Source organism: Sus scrofa, chromosome 5, assembly GCF_054392235.1.
Source record: "Sus scrofa isolate SSC_HxYL_T2T_F1_AM1 chromosome 5, Sscrofa_HxYL_maternal_Yorkshire_Landrace_v2.0, whole genome shotgun sequence".
Classification (NCBI taxonomy): domain Eukaryota; kingdom Metazoa; phylum Chordata; class Mammalia; order Artiodactyla; family Suidae; genus Sus; species Sus scrofa.
The window spans coordinates 6,626,999-6,644,582 of NC_139387.1; the positions used below are offsets into that span (position 1 = coordinate 6,626,999).

Genomic DNA, 17,584 nt, shown 5'->3' on the forward strand with positions numbered 1-17,584 from the left:
ATGCTGCATGGGCTCCTCAGCCCCACCCCAACCCTATGAATCAGAATCTGCATTTTAACAGGACTTCAGATGATTCATACGGACAGTAAAGCCTGAGAAGCACTGGTCTAGAGCATTCCTGCTGTATATCAGGACAGGGGTCAGGCTGAGAACTAGAGCCTAGGGTTCTAGACTCGACTGTGCTTTTCCCCTGAAGGTCTTGGACTGGACATGCTTGCCCTTCTGGGGTTAGTTTCTCTTTACCTGTAGGAGGGAGGGAACTGGATGAGACCAGGGATGGCGAATAAGCTACATTTCTCAATCCACCTGATCAACTGGCAGTCGCCACCTGTCTAATGTTTCAAACACTCCATCTGGGCTCAGCACTGAGTGTGTGCTGTGACTGACCAGTGATGTCTGCGGTGGGCCCTGCTGGGGACAGAAATGGTTCACATGTCTGGTACCTGCCATTCTAGATCTGGGATTTTCTAAGGTCACTGTTCATTAATTTTTTTTTTCTTTTTTTTGGCTGCACCTGTGGCATGCAGAAGATCCCAGGCCAGGATCAGGCCCAAGCCACAGCAGTGACAATGCTGAATCCTTAAACACTAGGCCACCAGGGAACTCCTCACTATGTATTCTTTTTTTTTTTTTTTTTTTTTTGCTTTTAAGGGCCACACTTGTGGCATACAGAGGTTTCCAGGATAGGGGGGTCGAATCAGAGCTGCAACTGCCAGCCTACCTCTCAGCCACAGCAACACCAGATCCTCAACCCACTGAGTGAGGCCAGGGATTGAACCCTCATCCTTATGGATACTAGGCGGGTCTTAACCTGCAGAGTCACAGCAGGAACTCCCTCACTAAGTTTTCTTGCGTGTCAGCTGCTGTGCTAGAACTGAATGTAGAGTGTGGAACAAGACATCCTCCTTACCTTAAGGAGGCATTTGGTGTGAAGGAGACCAACACATAAACAGATGATGACAATATGTTGTGACAATCACTGTGAAAGTGGTACCCACAAGGTATTACAACAGTGTACCACAGGGAATTTAATCCAGTCTCTCTGGGACCAAGAACTTCTAGGAAGAAGGAGCTACTAAGCTTAAATCTAAGAATGACTTCAAATGACCCATAAGAAGCTGGAAGGGAGTTCTAGAGGGAGGGAACAACATAAGCGAAGGCTAAGAGGCAGGAAAGAACATGGCAAGTCCAGGAGAACTCTGCCTTATTTTTTTTTCCCCCTCCCAACTTCATTTTTTCTTTCTTCTTCTTCTTTTTTTTTTTTTTTTTTTTGGTCTTTTTAAGGCCGTACCCACAGCATATGGAGGTTCCCAGGCTAGGGGTTGAATCAGAGCTGCAGCTGCCAGCCTACGCCACAGCCACAGCAACGTGGGATCTGAGCTGCATCTGCGACCTACACCATAGCTCATGGCAATGCCAGATCCTTAACTCAATGAGCAAGGCCAGGGATCAAACCTGCGTCCTCATGGATGCCAGTCAGATTTGTTTCTGCTGAGCCACAATGGGAACTCCCATTTTTTCTTTTTAAAAAAATTTTTTTATTATTGTCAATTTCCAATGTTCTGTCAATTTCTGCTGTCCAGCAAAGTGACCTAGTCAAACATACACATGTATACATTCTTCTTCTCGTGTTACCTTCCATCATGTTCTATGACAAGTGATTGGCTAGAGTTCCCTGTGCTGCACAGCAGGACTTCATTGCTTATCCATTCCAAATGGAATAGGTTGCATCTCCTAACCCCAAACTTCCCGTGCATCCCACTCCCTCCACCTCCCCCTTGGCAACCACAAGTCTAGAACTGTTCCTTATAAGTGAGGAGTAGAATGTTACATGGGAAGTGGTAAGAGGTGAGTGGCGAGGCTACATCAGGCCGGACTAGGAATTTTTTTTTTTTTTTTTTTTTTTTTTTTTTTTTTGTCTTTTTTGTCTTTTTGTTGTTGTTGTTGTTATTGTTGCTATTTCTTGGGCCGCTCCCGCGGCATATGGAGGTTCCCAGGCTAGGGGTCCAATCGGAGCTGTAGCCACCGGCCTACGCCAGAGCCACAGCAAGGCGGGATCCGAGCCGTGTCTGCAACCTACACCACAGCTCACGGCAACGCCGGATCGTTAACCCACTGAGCAAGGGCAGGGATCGAACCCGCAACCTCATGGTTCCTAGTCGGATTCGTTAACCACTGCGCCACAACGGGAACTCCCGGACTAGGAATTTAAATCCTTAAACTTATTGAAAGATTTTAAGTCGAATGGGGGACTTGAGTTATGCAGTTTGGAAAAATTATTCAGTGACAGGTGGACCCTGGATTGAAGGACAAAGGAGACAGAGAACCAGGAGGGTCAGGGCCACTCAAAGTGTGGCCTGTGGCCCAGATGCCAGGGTCCATGAACCATAAGCCACTGGGTCTTGAGATAAGAAGTTCCTACCAGGAGTTCCCACTGTGGCTCAGTGGTTAGCGAATCCGACTAGGAACCATGAGGTTGCGGGTTCGATCCATGGCCTTGCTCAGTGGGTTAAGGATCCGGCGTTACCGTGAGCTGTGGTATAGGTTGCTGATGCGGCTTGGATCCTGCGTTGTTGTGGCTCTGGCGTAGGCCGGTGACTATAGCTCCGATTCTACCCCTAACCTGGGAACCTCCATATGCTGCGGGATCGGCCCTAGAAAAGGCAAAAAAAAAAAAGAAGTTCCCACCAGAAAGTAAACCAACTCAGGTCAGACAGCACAGTTTCGTTAGCTGATGTTTTTTAGAGCCCGACTTTCTAGATGATTTCCATTCTGGCCTAGCTCCTTATCTCTGAGCAGCTCTGCGTCGAGTGGCCGCAGTGATCCAGGTCAGAGAACCCCTCTGGCCCAGGGATGTAGCGGTGGAGGTAGAGACACAGGGACCGACTTGAGAGAGATTTACGGGTAAATCAGCAGGACTTGAGGATGGAGGGATAAAGGAGGAGGAAAGAAGGATGACCCCTGAGCCCAGTGTCAGCCACCGAGAGGATACCTCACGAGGTCAGCAAAGGTCCCTCCTCGCTCTCATATTCTGTGACCCAGCGACCCTACCTTCGTGTCCAATGTCCGGAAATTCTCTCTCAACTTAAAAGGTCTACCCAAGAGCCGAAAGAAGACCACCCTTCCTCTGGTCCTGCCCCAGCTCTAATGATGCCCCAGGCCACACACTGAGAGCGGCCACAACATCCACCCACAGCCCTGCCCGGTCCCGGCCAGCCTTGGGCGGAGAAAGGGGTCAGGCCTGTGTGATCAGCCCAGGGAGCGCATTCCTCCGAGGAAGCGCTCATTCTAGGGAAGCCGGGCTGAGGCCGTCCTAGAGGAAGGAGCAGGACGGCCACCGGGACCTCGGGGACCCCGCGGCCACCCTACCGACGACCATGATGTTGAAGTCGAAGCCGGTCTTCATGGTCTTCTTACGCATCTGCTCGATGATGGTGTCGATGCCAATGTAGCCCAGCAGGCTGGAGTTGATGCTCACGGGCTTCATGGGCACGGCCGGCTTCGGCCTGGGCTCCGGCACCAGCTCTGACATGGCTGTGTCCGTCCTGGCCTCCGGGAGCCCTGCAAAGCCAAGCAGGGAAGGGTGGGCTGCAGGAAAGCAGAGGGCACACAAAGCCACACGATTCCCTTCTGGACCCAACATCATACAAACTTGGGGCCTGGAAGGGACCTCAGAGGGCACCCAGTACCCGTCTCTCATCTCACAGATGAGGGGACTGAGGCCTAGAGGAGAAAGGGCCCGCCTAGGAACACAGGGCAAGTCAGGGGCACCGTCTGGACCAGTACCCAGACCCTCCAGATGGACCGTGCTGCTCCAACGCGCCACAGCCGGGGGTTTCTCCACCTTGGGTCTGTGGACATTTTCGGCTGGATGATTGTTGGAGGGGGCTGTCCTGTGCTCTGTGGAATGTTTCGTGACACCCTTGGCCTCTACTAGATGCTAGTGGTAGCCCCCCAGTTTAATGACCAAAAATATCTTCAGCTAGTGCCAAATGTCTCCGGGGGGCAGAGGGGGTGGGTCACAGCCTCAGCTGAGAGCCACTGATCTAAGAGATGACAGTGGTTATTCCAACCTGAGTCCAGCCTCCCTCAGATAAAGGGCAAAGACCTTCTAGGATTCTGGACCTGATATCCACTGACTGACTGTTGCTTTGTCTTTTAGAAGCACGGGGGGCTACCCCGTCTCTGCAGAGTACACCTCACCCTGTCCTCCCAGCCTCGGGACCCCATCTCTTCCATGAGCACTGCTGCAAAGTAGGGGTGATGTGCCCTGAGGAGCCCCAGACACCCTCTGAGCCTTAGCTTTCAATCTGAAGAGTAATAAGTCTCCCCTCCTTTCCTTTTTGGCAGCATATGGAGATCCCGGGGCTGGGAACCAGATCCAGGGCACGGGTGTGACCTGCACCGCGGCTGTGGCAGCCGGGGATCCTTTCACCCACTGTGCCAGGCTGGCACTGCAGAGCCGCCGCCACCACCAATCCCGTTGCACCACAGTGGGAACTCCATCAGTCTCCCCTTTGACCGCTGGAGATGAGACCGGAGCAGGCGGACTCACGGGCTGGCTTAGATGCCATGACATAGTGTGTTCTTGCCATGGTGGGTAGCAGAAGAAAAGGGAGGCTAAGATCACAGCCCTGCCCCCGTGGAGAGAGCGCAACGTCCCTCTGTGTCGGGCAGATCACGAGTATCTGCACATACGAGAGAAATCCATGCGTTTCCTCACCAGCCCACTGTCCGCCAGGCTGGGTTTCAGGACAGGGCAACTCCATGCCCTCCCCGCACAACAAGTGTGCATGGTAAGGAGCCTGGCTCTGCTATGTGCCAGCTGGGCGGGCTTGGGGGAACCACCGCCCCACCCCCACCCCCAAGTCTGCTTCCTCCTCTGTAAACTGGTCAGGGCCCTGACTAAGGCTGCGGGGAGCCCTGCACACGAGATGTGAGGGCTAGAAGCACCCACACAGTGCCTCACTGGTCCGGAGGTGAGGCTCCGGGCGCCCTTTCAAGTTCACGGTGTGTCAGGAGGGGGCATGAAGCAGGGCGTGCGAAAGCACTTGTTAAAGGCTAATTACACAGCAGAGTGTCAGGACACCACGCTCTCTGGAGGCCCCCTTCCAGCCTCGCCATTCTAGAATCCTATGGTTCGTGGTTACCGCCCCGCAGGGTCCCAGGCATCCAGGGAGGACGGGTGGAGCAGCAGATGGAAAAGCGGGAGGGGGACAGGAGGACCTCCCCCCACCCCCGAACCCAGCCAGGAGTCTGTTCCTGGGCCCCCACCACCTGCTCCTTCGCGGGTCCTGGCCAGACTCTCTCAACTGGAAACTGCTCTTCTCTCGTCACTCCCGGGCACGGCCAAATCTCACAAAGTCTCTGGACCTCCCTGGGGCTGGCGTCCTTCCCTCCTGCTTCCTGGGAAGCTGTTGCCAGCCGGGCGGCTCCAGAAGGCAGCAAGATTGGCTCAGCCTTGCAGCAGCTGACTCTCAGCAGCCTGGCCTGCGCCTCCGCCCTGCACGTGGCTCCTGGGCCCAACTCAGCACACCTGCGCTGGGGGCCAGTGCCCCACTTTCCCGGCCCAGCTGCTCCCACGGCGGCCCTATTCATGCCCACAACCAGCCCATTTGGTGTCCACAACCTGTACTGCAGGGTAGGGGTGTGTGTGTGCGTGTGCGTGTGCGTGTGTGTGTGTAAGGGGCCAGGAAAACGGGGGCTGACATCATTTTGCGGACCTGGAAAGTGAGTCTTGCATTTAGTTATGAGAGTTTTTGTGAACACATTTAGAAAGTGGCCTGCTCAGCCTGGCCTGTCAACCGCAGCATCCTCCAAGACCATGCCCCAAAGACAGAGCTTGGATGCAGGAAGGGGCTGGCCTACCAAACTCCCAGGCAACTTCTAGGGCCTGTTCGCGTCCAGCAAGCACCTATTGGCACCTATGTGCACACTGCACAGAGCTCCTGCTAACAAGCTGCCCCTCCCAATCTCATGGCAAGGACACGCCAGTCACATGCTAACCGCCACCACCCATTGGCCAGCTGTACTGCAAACTTGTGGTGGGTCACTGTGTCACAGCCTTTGCCAGAAGAGCCTTGGCCCGCTCCAGCCCCTGGCTTACTTGTCCTCCTCTTTCACCATTCAGCCGAGTGCCACCCCTCAGGAAAGCCTCTGCTTTCCCATCTGATGTGGATGCCTCTCCTCTGTGCTACCTGGGCCCTTAAGCACCTTAGGACACATCGCACCCGTTCATTCATTCATTCCCTCCATCCCATCCAGGCCATTCCACATGCTGTCAAATGGGAGCCTACCCCAGCCAAACCCTAGACTAAAGACCAAGGACGCTTTTGGACCCCAGACAAGGCCCTGGCCCCCAAGGGGCCCCTGTTTGGTGAGGGTGCCTGACAAGGACAATAGAGACCTCCAGGGCACAGGACAAATGCTGTTCAGGAGTTGAATTCTGAGGCTCCATCCTCTTCCCCTACAGCTCCCCAGTCCCGCCGTGCCAGCTCCGGGTGGGCAGCTGGACCACACTTGACTCCTGGAGGGGTGACCTCTGGGAGCCACAGTGTTCTCCTCAGGAAAACAGAGCCAGTGCCTACTTTGCTGAGCTACTATGAAGCTTATACAAAAACACAAATTACCTGTCACTGAACACAGGCCAGTTCCCATCCTTCCTCAGGGCAGGAGCCATGTCTTAATGATTTCTGTGCCCCAATGTACCTAGTGTAAGAAGCCACTCGGCAATGAATGAATGAATGAATGAATACGAGCCTCCCTGCAGGCAGATGCTACTTCAGAGCCATCACCTTTCTCATCTGATGCTGCTCCCTCAGCAAGGCAGCTGACCTCCAAACAGCAAATAGCTTGTGGGTGAGCCACAGTCAAGGGGGCAGACTCTGTTTTGACACCTTCTCCTTCCCCTATAACAGGGATTGGAGGGGGGCTCCCCAGGATGGGGAAGAGCTCAGGATATACATCAGATAGGCCAAGCTGCCTAGATAGTTCTTGGGGTTCCTCCTAAGCTCCCTGCTCTCCCAGGGCTCCCGGAGAGGAGGGGATCTGTCTGCAGCACCCCCTGCCAGGAGCCACCTGCCCCTTCAGTGCTCCAGGGAGAGACATTTGTCCATTTGATTCAGCTCTGGCTGAGTCCCCACAGAAACAGCACCTCACCATCCTGGTGCCAAGCAAGAACCCCAGTGCTTTTACAGGCAAAAGAAAGGCTTTGTCTTTGTCTGGCCCAGGGACCCCACCCCTCTGTTGGGAAGGTGGCAGCAGTGGGGAGGGGACCTTTTCAGAATAGCACCTGCCTCCCTGGCTTAGTGGGTGTTCAGGGGGTGGGGAGGTTCTTCTTTCCGGAGCTGGAGCTCTTCCCCAGCCCCCCGCCCCTGGCAGCCTTCAAGACCCCGCCCCCACCCGCATAAGCAATTCCAGTCCACCTGAGCTTCTGCCCCGGCTCTCAGAAAAGGAAGGAATCACAAAAGCTATCTCAGTACTTTCCCACTCACAGGAGCAAAGGGCCCTGGGATACCCCCTGCCTCCATCCCAGTCCTCTGGAGGCCAACGAGTTCCCTTGGAGACCACCAGCTGGTGCCAGTCGCAGCGGGCGCCTGTGTGTGGGGGAAGGGGTCTATGTGTCAGCGCACAGGTCTCTAATCTGGCGGTAGGTGGCCCTGGTACCTGTGCGTGGCGTGCGAGTCTTGGTGTGCTCCAGCGTGGAGCTTTCTGTGCGCATCTAGGTGCCCGCCTGTGTGTTCACGGGTCTCTGTATCTCCCCGCATTTCCGTGTGTGCATTTCTCAGGGCACATATATCTCGGAGTGTGTGCCACCGTGCGTGCGTGTGTCCCTGCATATGTCACCGCGCGTGGGCTCCTCGGTGCATCAACCCTCCCCCTAGTGGCATCTCCAGCCAGGCTTTAGGGGGCCGCAGCCTCCTCCCGGCGGGCGCCGGTGGCCCAGCCGGCCGCCCTACCTTTGGACATGAATCCTCCTTTGTCTCGGTTCCTCCGTGAAGATGCTCAGGGCGCGGGGCTGCAAGGCTGAGCGGGGCGCGGGCTCCTCCTGGGCCGAGCAGCCCCTGCAGCCGGGCCTCGCCCCTCCGCGCTCTCCGCCCACCCGCCCAGCCCGCGGCCCGGCCGCGCCGCCCCTGCGCCCCGCGCCGCCGCGCCCGCCTGGGACTTGGACTCTGCTGGCTCCGCGCAGCGCTGCCCCTGCCCGCGCGCACGGATGCCGCCGCCGCCGCTGCCACCCGCACCACGTGACCCGCGCGCCCGCCCCACCGAGGGCCCCTCCCCCTCCCACGGCGTCGGCGCCCGCACCGGCTCCCCGCCCGCCCGCAAGCGAGAGCAGGCAGCCAGCGCCGGCTGCAGGTCGCCGGGGAGGCGCGCAGGGACGCTGCGCCTGCAGGCTCGAGATGCCGGGCCTAGGAATGTGCCCGCATCCCAGTCCCGGTCCCTCCCTCTCTGTCCCGCTGGGGCGGGGGCGGGGCGGGGGCGGGGTGGTGCGCAGGGGACCGCTGGCAGCCGCGGGAGGCGGTGCGCGCGTGCGTGAGTCACACGGTGGTGGGGATGCTGGGCTGGATCAGCGCGGGTCTGCCCCTGATTCAGGGGCCCGAGTGCCAGGCCTGGTTCTGGGATGATGAGCCCTATGACCTTGAGCTGGTCAGGAACTTTCCTGAGCCTCAATGGACCCATCAGAAAAGTCTTTCTTGTATGCGATCAACATTAACGGACAGCATGCTGCCAGGCCTTCAGGGACCGGAATGAGGCTCATAATTCAAGTCCTCAAAGAGCTCTGGGCTGGTGGAGTAAGACCGAAAGCTGAACTGTCTTTTTTCTTCTTTTTTTTTTGGGCCGCACCCGTAGTGTATGGAAGTTCCCAGGCTAGGGGTCTAATCGGAGCTGTAGCCCGCCGGCCTACACGGCCTACACCACAGCCACAGCCACGTGGGATCTGAGCCGCATCTGTGACCTACACCACACTCACAGCATATGCCGGATCCTTAACCCACTGAGTGAGGCCAGGGATGGAACCCGCAACCTCATGGATCCAAGTCAGGTTCATTAACCACTGAGCCGCCACGGGAAGTCCCCAAAGCTGGACTGTCTTAATTCAGGGGGTGGGGTATATATGCGCAGGGTGGGCACCCTGGGGAGAGGGGGTTTGGGAGGATGTCTTGGAGGGGGTGAGGGCCAAGTCAGAAAGGCAAGTGGAAGGCATTCTGTGAGAGGAGCAGAGCAGAGGTGAGGCGACCCAGAGGCGAGAGCTGCATGGTGCTGGGGACAACAGAGCAGGGAAATTCCAGACAGGGATATAGCGCTAAGAGGCTGGAGAAGTCCAAAGCCTTGGAAGCCAAGGAAGATAACCGTGAGTCACCGACAGCTGTGTAGCAGAAAGTGCTGCCGTGAACCATGTGAGTCCCTCTGGCAGCTGCGTGAAGAAGGAGGGGGTGGCCTCGTAGGGGCAGAGAGATGGAGAGGAGGGGGCAGCCAGCCCAGTACTGAGGATGTTGGAATTAGACTGGATGGGATGAGGGAGAGAGAAAGAGGAGGGGACCAGGTTTCTAGAGTGGCAGTGCCTGCAGCTGCAGGAGCAAGATCAGGGCGGGCAGGTGTCGGGGCAGGAAGGGACGTGACCTGGAGTTGTCTGGGTTGAGGGGTCCAGCAGGCTGCTGGCTTCCACATCTGCATTTCCGGAGAGAGGACTGGTCTGAAGATGGAGAGCTGAGGACCCAGAGGGAGGAGTGAAGACCAGAGCCTGGGCGAGCCCCCCGGACTGAGTGTGCAGAGTGCCACGAGAAGGGGGTCTGACAACCCCAATGTCCAATTAAGCCACTGGACTGGATGCTTTCTGAGCATCCGCCAGACCCAGAATCTCTGAAATGTCAGGAATGCAACTGCCCAAAGTAGAATTCCCAGATCTGGGCTCCCATGAGTTTCCTGCCACCAACCAGCTGTGTGACCTTAGGCATGTCACAGCCTCTCTAAGACGAAGAACCTCTCGTCCTTACGTTGGCCTCTGTGCAGTTCTGTGTAGGGCTGTCAACATACAAGTCTCCAGCTCACCTAAACGGCTGGAGACAGGTGACCAAGAAGGAATTCCAGGTGAGGCAGCTTTTAAGCAACAGCTACCTTCCTGAAAGGCCGAATGTGATTTAGAGGGTTTCAGGTAAGACCACTTCTAACAGCTAGAGGAGCCTGACAGTGTAGACTGTTAGATGAGGCACCACTTATTGAAGTGCTGGTCTGTATTTTTATGTAGGTGGTTTGCTTTTAAAACTGGACTCAAAAGAAAAAAAAAAAAAGAAAGAAAGAAAGAAAGAAAGAAAGAAAAGAAAAAGAAGTTCCCATCATGGCTCAGTGGAAATAATCTGACTAGCATCCATGAGGACAAGGGTTCAATCCCTGGCCCCACTCAGTGGGTTAAGGATCCCGAGTTGCCCTGAGCTGTGGTGTAGGTCGCAGATGCAGTTTGGATCCTGTGTTTCTGTGGCTGTGGTGTAGGCCAGCAGCTGCAGCTCTGCTTCGACCCCTAGCCTGGGAACCTTCATATATATGCCACAAGTGTGGCCCTGAAAAGACAAAAAAATAAAAATAAATACAACTGGACTCAGGAGTTCCCATTGTGTCTCAGTGGAAACGAACCCAACTATATCCATGAGGATGCAGATTCGATCCCTGTCCTCAGTGGATTAAGGATCTGGCCTTGCCATGAGCTGTGGCATAGGTTGCAAACATGGCTCAGATCCCGTGTTGCTATGGCTGTGGTGTAGGCCAGCAGCTGCAGCTCTGCTTTGACCCCTAGCCTGGGAACTTCCGTATGCTGTGGTGCAGCCCTAAAAGGACAAAAAATAAATAAATAAAATAAAAAATAATAAAATAAAATAAAACTGGACTCACCTATAGATCACCTGATTATTTGAGCTTTTCAGGGAACAAAGAAACACTCCTGGAATCCATGCTAGAGGACATGGATTTAGCTTAATTGCTCTCCCACAGATTACCCCATCATCTTTCCTTCTGACAGCTTCCCTCAACTTGACCTCTGACTGGCAGGTGGGGACCCAGCTCAGGGTGAATCCCCTGTGTTCTGTCCCTCAACCCCATTCCCCTTTTCCCCAATTCTGACCTTAAAGTCTCCCCTCCGTTTCCGTACCTATCCAAGCATAGTCCGTCCCAGGCATACACCTCCCTGCCCCCTCGGCGATCGAGTACATCCCCAGCCCACCTCTGGCATTTACCTCTGCTTTCTCTGGCCAGGTCCAGCATGGTGATCTCTGTGGCCACGTCTGTGGCAGCATCGGCTGTCACATGGTCCAGGGCTGGATCTGGGCTTCTGCTTAGCATTGATGGGTAGATAGCAATATCTGATGTAGTCAGGTTAATGACACAGTCCAGCGCGATCTCCCCAGTGGCTGGGTCTGGGGTGACTGGCACAACTGAACCCATGGCTCTGCCCAGCCTGCTTGTTGTATGCATAGCAAGAGAATTGGTAGTTATGTCCAGATTGGCTGTATTGGCCCTGCTGAGCACCATGGCTCTGTCTGGCCTGGCTGTGCCCAGCTTGACTGGGTCTGGTACTGCCAGGTCCATGGCTGGCCCCCCTGTGGTTGTGTCTGGCTTGGCTGTGCCTGCTGTAGGTATGGCTTTGCTCACCTTTTCTGGGTCTGAGGTTACCAAGTCCATGACCATGCCTGGCTTGGTCGTGCCTGCCGAAGCCAAGTCCGTGGCAATGCCCAGTTTGGGATCCAGATCAGGGAACTCCGTGCCCATGTCCAGTCTGGAGGTGTTTGGTGTAGCCAAGTTGACAGCCAAACCAGGTCTATTGGCCGCTGTGGCTAAATGTCTGGCTGTGCCTGGCCGTGTGGGGTCCGGAGTAGCCAGATCCATGGCCATGGCAGACCCCGTGGTAGGAGTGGCCCTTTGGAGCTGCAGCCGGGGTCTTGGAATACCCCTGGCCCGGGGCTTGCCTCTTCCTGGAGAAGCTCTGGTGGGCACATGGGCAGTCGCTGGGACAGGGTGCCTCTGACCCCCTGCGCCTGGCCCTGCAGGACCTGGTGGACTCTGAGCTAACCGAGCTTGGAAAGGTAGGGTCAGGTATGAACTCACCAGGGGCTTCTCCACCGTGGGCATCTTGCTGGGTTTGGCCAGACCTGGGTTACCTGGGTCCTCGGAGTGGACCCTGCCCCCTGGCGCTCGGGTCACAGATGGTGAGCCCGGAGTGGGCAGTCTTCCTCCTCCATGGGTGCCCGAGGTGGACAGCTCTTCCCAGTGAGAAGGTAGGGGGCCCAGGGGCCATGCGTGGCTGTGCTGGCGAAGTGTTAAGGAGACGGAGCTGAGCTTTCTGGGCACAAGACTCTTGCCAGTGTCCTGCAGGGGTACGCTTCGGGTCCTCGCTCCTAGTCCCAGTCGACCAGGAGCCTGTGGGATGTGGCTCTGGGGGCAAGCGTCCAGGTGGATGGTCTTCCTGAGAACAGGGATGAGAGGTGACACCCCTCCAGGGAGTTTTGAGGGGCGGGCAGGGCGCCCCAGTAGATGGCCACGGGAAAAGGAGGTTCCAGGCCCTGGGGCTCCATGTGGCTGCATCTCGAGGTCGTGGTCCATCCGAGTCTTTCGGCGTCCCCTGATCAACAGAGGAAAGGGGTCAGGCAGGGGTGAGGTGCTCGAGCCTAGAGGTGCCACCTCTCCCCCTGGATTAGCAGCTAGAGCTGCCTCTGAAGGGGCCTTGTTTGGGGGACTGTCACATCCTCGGTGGAGTCCACATGGCCCTTCCCACAGCCTCCCCACAGCCCCCACCTGCTCCATGCCCACACACCTCACACGCTGGGCTGGAAGAACAGTGGGTGGCATCAGTGGGCAGGCTGCCCCCGCATGAGGGGACCCATGGCAAGGGGGTTACCTCTCCCTTCCTTTGGGCCTGAGTGTGGCCCCTCTCTCTGTGGACGACTCCGTGGAGGTCCGCAGACGTGTTCAGGGACCCCAAGTGGAGGGTCGTGGTTATCAGAAGCCTATCTGCCTCTTCCACAAGGGGCAGGAGGACTCTGGGTTCCCACCCACAGCAGCCAAAATCGGAGTTCAGGCGTCCAGGTAGGAGGCCTTGGGAACAGGGTCTGCATCTGAGGCACCTGCCCAGAACCAGGAAAGAGCCCTGGGCTGGCCTGCTGTTGGAGCCGCAGTTGGAGCTGGAATTGGAGCTGAAGAGGCCCCCCCTGCACAAGGTGAGGCTTGGGAAGTGGAGAAGTAACCCGAGTGCTCAGAAAGGAGCAGTCCCTGCCCTGGGGGGAACCTGTCACCCCCAGGGGTACCAGGCAGTGAAGAGGGCAGAGCTACTGCAGAGGGAAGCCATGTGGGGGGAGCATTAGCTCAGTCTTTGGGTTAAAGGATAGAAGCTGGGGAGTTTCTGCTGTGGCACAGGGGGTTAAGAATCCGACTGCAGCAGCTCGAGTCACTGCAGAGGCATGGGTTCGACCCCCAGCCCGATGCGGTAGGTGAAAGGATTGCATTGCCACACGTGCGGCATAGGTCCTAGCTGCGGCTCAAATTCAAGCGCTGGCCCGGTAACTTTCATATGCTGCAGGGCAGCCATAAAAAATAAAATAAAATAAAGGATGGGGGCTGGGGCTGGGGCTGGGTCCGGGAGAATTCACACAGACAGAAGGTCCAAAGATGAGGTGTGGCATCTTTCTGAAAATCCACCGCGGGGTTCCCAGGCTGCATTTGGGGCAGGGGAACACGGCTGCTGGTGTGCCGGGGCCCAGGCCAGGCCGCAATGATGCTCGGGCCCTGGAAGATGACCTGGTCAGATCTGCAGGTGGTCACTCCGGGGATGTGTGACAGGTCAAGGGGACCAGAAGTGGAGGCAAGGAGAGTGACGAGGTTGACCCTGCCGGCTGGGGGTGGGGGCCAGAGAAAGCCTCATAGCGCAGGAGAAGCAGCGGCAGGACTGCCTGGATGAAGGGAGTTGGGGGGCAAGAACCCTGGCTGGTGGTCTGCATGGGTGAGCCAGTCCCCAAGGGGGGCTCCAAAGCTGGTGCCCACTCTGGGCTCCATATGACACCCCCTGGAACAAAGTTGTTTCTGTTGCTTTCAATACAGCAGCCGGGGGCAGGAAGCTTGGCAGAGGGTCGGGCCAGGGCTGGCAGCAGGGGCTCATGGGGATGGTGTGATCTGTAGCTAGGTCCCTAAAGTCTAGAGCAGGGACAGGGAAGGCAGGGCACCAAGGCTGTCACATCATCCCTCAAGTCCCAGCCCCTCATCTCTCTCCAGTGACATATTCGTACACAAGGCCGTCGCGGCCTCCATCACCTCCCTGGTTGGCACACCCCTGGAGCCCTGCCTCTGGGCCCTTACAACCACAGGTCCCTGGGCACACCCATGTTTACCCTGCACTTAACCACAAGCATCTACCCTCAGTGTGCACGTGCACACACACACACACACACACACACACACACACGCACGCACGCACACACAGAGCCAGAGGACAGAATTTCTGAGATCTCCTTGTTCTAACGTCACCAGATCCCCTCCCCTCAGTGAGCAACCCCCCCCCATCAATCACTCGGTCCTGTTGTCCCCCCACACAAATACCCACCTACCTTGATCAGAGAACAAGGAGGGTCTGGCGGTCCTCGGTCTGGGAAGCTGACTCTGGTGTGGGCCCCTCACCTCCTCCGTGCCCAGGTTTTGGCTGTGGTGACCAGCTCAGGGGCCTCATCCTTTGGTCCCCTCATGGGCTTTCACTTAGTCTCCAGGCCACAGTCCCCAGGCTAGGGCCCAGCCCTCTCCGGACCTGTCCCACCAACTCCAGCCGCAGCTGGGCTGGGCTCTGGGGCAGGGCGGGGCTGGCTTCTCAGCAGTGGGCGGCAGTGAATGGCTGCTCTGAGCCTCTAGAATCCCACAGGCCATGGGAGGCAGGTTATGGCCCAGCTGAGCTGCCTGGGACTCAAGGCCACGGAGGGGGCGGGGGGTGGGGCTTGCAGCCTCCCCTGCCCAGATCTGCCCAGGATCCCGCAGACTCTGAGCCCTGGAGAGAGTCTGCAGGAGGAATAGCAAGACTCCCAAATGTGGCCACGCTCTGGTGGTGGTCCCAGAGCCAGCCTCACTCCTGCTTTCTCTCCGCATTGCCCCACATACCGGTTTAGTTCTGTGACCCTTGCCTGCCCATCTGAGGTCTTTCCTCGAGCAAGCTGGAGTTAGTTCCTGGAGGCTAAAGCAGGGGCTCTCTACTTCGGCAACTATATCCTGAGCCTGGGCTCGCACCTGCTGGACCCTGAACGGAGGTCCTGAGCCTGCAAAGATAACCCTCCCCTGGGCCCGAGAAGACCCACCAGGCCTCCCAGCCTGGCTCTGGCATTGCGGGCTATCAGCAGGCCCTGGCCCTTGGGCTGGACTGGGTGCGCCCTTCTGCCTGCATCATAGAAAAAATAATAACGATGGCAATAATAATAGCTCCCATTGGCAGAATGCTCACTGTGTGCCGGGCACTATGTCAGGGCTGGGAAGGAGGGTGCAGTCTGCCCGGGAAGTTGGGTACGTGCACAGATGCTTCCAGCAGCTCTAGCACAGTCACTCCCCCTGAGCCAGGAACTAGGCTAAGCATCTTCGCGGCATCGCCTTTAGCCTTCTCCTTGTCACCTGCTTTTTACGGACGAGGACATCACAGCCCACACAGGGCTGTGTGGTCGGGTCTGTTTTCCTGTGTGTTGCTCTCCTTAGTGTTTGAGCTTCTGCAGCTATGCCGGCCAATAGAACTTTCTCCGATAATGGCAAGGTTCCGTATCTGTGCTGTCCAGTGCAAGAGCCATCAGCCACGGGCAGCTGCTGAGCCCTTACGATTATACTTAATTTTAATTTGTGGCTCTTATAGTACACAGCACCGTCCTGATGGGCCTGCATTGTATTCTTCTCTGGGCCCCAGGACCTGGGAAAAATTGGCCTCATAAGTTTCTGTAGAATGAATGAATGAAAAAAAGAAAACGATTGAATGAGTGGTGGCTACGTGGCCCTTCCCTCTTATTCATTCTCTCCCCTTCAAGCTTTAGGTTTTCACACTTGGCCGTGCTCTGGTTACCAGGGCAACCTGCTGGAAGTCGCAGTGGGTGGGGGAAGGGAACTGTCTGGAGTTCTCCCCCTTCCATCCTTGCTTTGAGGCCTGAGGACTGGGGGCTGGGGAGGGGAAGGCACAGTTCTCCCTGGACGGATTGCGGGGGGATGGGGGGCCCCTTTGCCACTCACCTCCACTGGATTGCACTGTCTCTGAGATGCAGAAACCCTGAGCTGGAGGCAGGGGTCCTGGCTCCTCTCCTCACTTTGGCCACTGACACACTGTACAGCTTCTATCAGATCTCTTGCCCACCGGGGCCTCGGTTGCCTTTTTAAATAGGGACCAGGTGCCTTCCTGTGTTCTCTTGAAGATCTGGAATCTCTCCATCTCGCCTTGTCAGGCTCTTAGGGCCTTCAGAGCAAGGAGAGTCTTGCCCATTTTCAGGTTTCCCACTGCCCATCTCTCCTCCAGTCTTGAGGGCCCTAGAGGGCACTGCCTGCCTGTAAGTACAGGCCTGCCCTCTAGTGGTTCAAAGTGGCAATGACCTCCTTGTGTCTAAACGGTTTTTCCCAAAGGAAAAATGGACAGGCCTGAAAGGGGGCTCGGAGGACAGACCTCCACCCAAGCAAAACCATCACGGTGGTGGCCTCCCACACAAGTGGCACAGGCTCTTGTCTCAAACCTTGATTTTTTGCAGCTGGGTGATTTTGAACAAGTCACTTAATCTCTGTGAGCTCCCGTTTCTTCATCGGTGAAGTGGGAACTCTACTAGTCAGAAGGGGTTAGATTATGTGGCAGTCACAAACAATTCCAAAATCCCAGTGATTCAAAAGAACAAAGATTTATTTCTGATTCAGGCCTCATGTCCACTGTGCTTTGGGTCCACCGAGGCTCTGTTCCATGTCATCTTTGCTCTGGGACCCAGGCTGATGGAGCAGCGGCTTTATGGAGCCTTGTGGGTGGCTGTGACAGAAGGAAGGGCACGCGGGTGGATCATGCACTAGCTGTTAAGTGCTTTGATATGAACTCCCTTCTGATCACAACTCCCTGACAAGAACTAGTCACGTGGTCCCCACCATCACAAGGATGCTGGGAGGGACACCCTACCATGTGCAAGAGCTGCCCAGCCAGAAATCTTTGGTGAGCAGCCATCCTGGCCCTCAGGCATGGCTGTGAGGAGGCAGCGAGAAGTGCCAGGGCACCATCTGTTGTGCAGCGAACTCAGTCCACCTTAGCCTCTGAAATGACCGCCTCGTAATTCTGATTTCCTCTTTTATTTATCTGGTGATTTCCTGCGACTTCCACTTCCATTCCAGCTGTTTACAGCTGCAGATACAGAGAGGGAAAAGGGCTTGCCCCGTTTCACACAATGACCCAGAAGCTGGACGCCCACGTCTCCAGGCTCCAAATTCTGAGCTCCCTACCCCCAAACTGATGGGGTGGAGATGGGGCTTTGCCCACCCTGGGCTCTCCGGAAGGATGTTGACTGACAGACGGTCTTTGAAGGAGCCTGTCGCCTCTGCCTTCCTCCCAAAGCGGGTCTCTCAGCCTTCC

General features: G+C 56.5%; 1 protein-coding gene across 10 annotated transcripts in view; it reads right to left on the bottom strand.

Annotated features, from left to right (window-relative positions):
- The window catches only part of SEPTIN3 (septin 3), a 31,550-nt gene extending 14,842 nt beyond the window's left edge, over positions 1 to 16,708 (bottom strand). For 3 of the 10 annotated variants that reach the window (XM_084955169.1, XM_084955166.1, XM_084955165.1), the window contains exons 1-2: positions 7,959 to 8,202; positions 3,370 to 3,561 (exon numbers count right to left, since the gene is read on the bottom strand). In XM_084955169.1, the coding sequence (XP_084811295.1) occupies positions 3,370 to 3,561; positions 7,959 to 7,968 (202 nt within the window). In that variant the 5' untranslated portion in view covers positions 7,969 to 8,202. Of the gene's footprint in view, positions 1 to 3,369; positions 3,589 to 5,277; positions 5,420 to 7,958; positions 8,221 to 11,225; positions 12,608 to 14,582; positions 15,934 to 16,221 lie in introns of those variants that run through there. The other 7 variants (XM_084955171.1, XM_084955170.1, XM_084955167.1 and 4 more) reach the window with 5 other exon arrangements.
- Between the last annotated feature and the right edge of the window lie 876 nt (positions 16,709 to 17,584).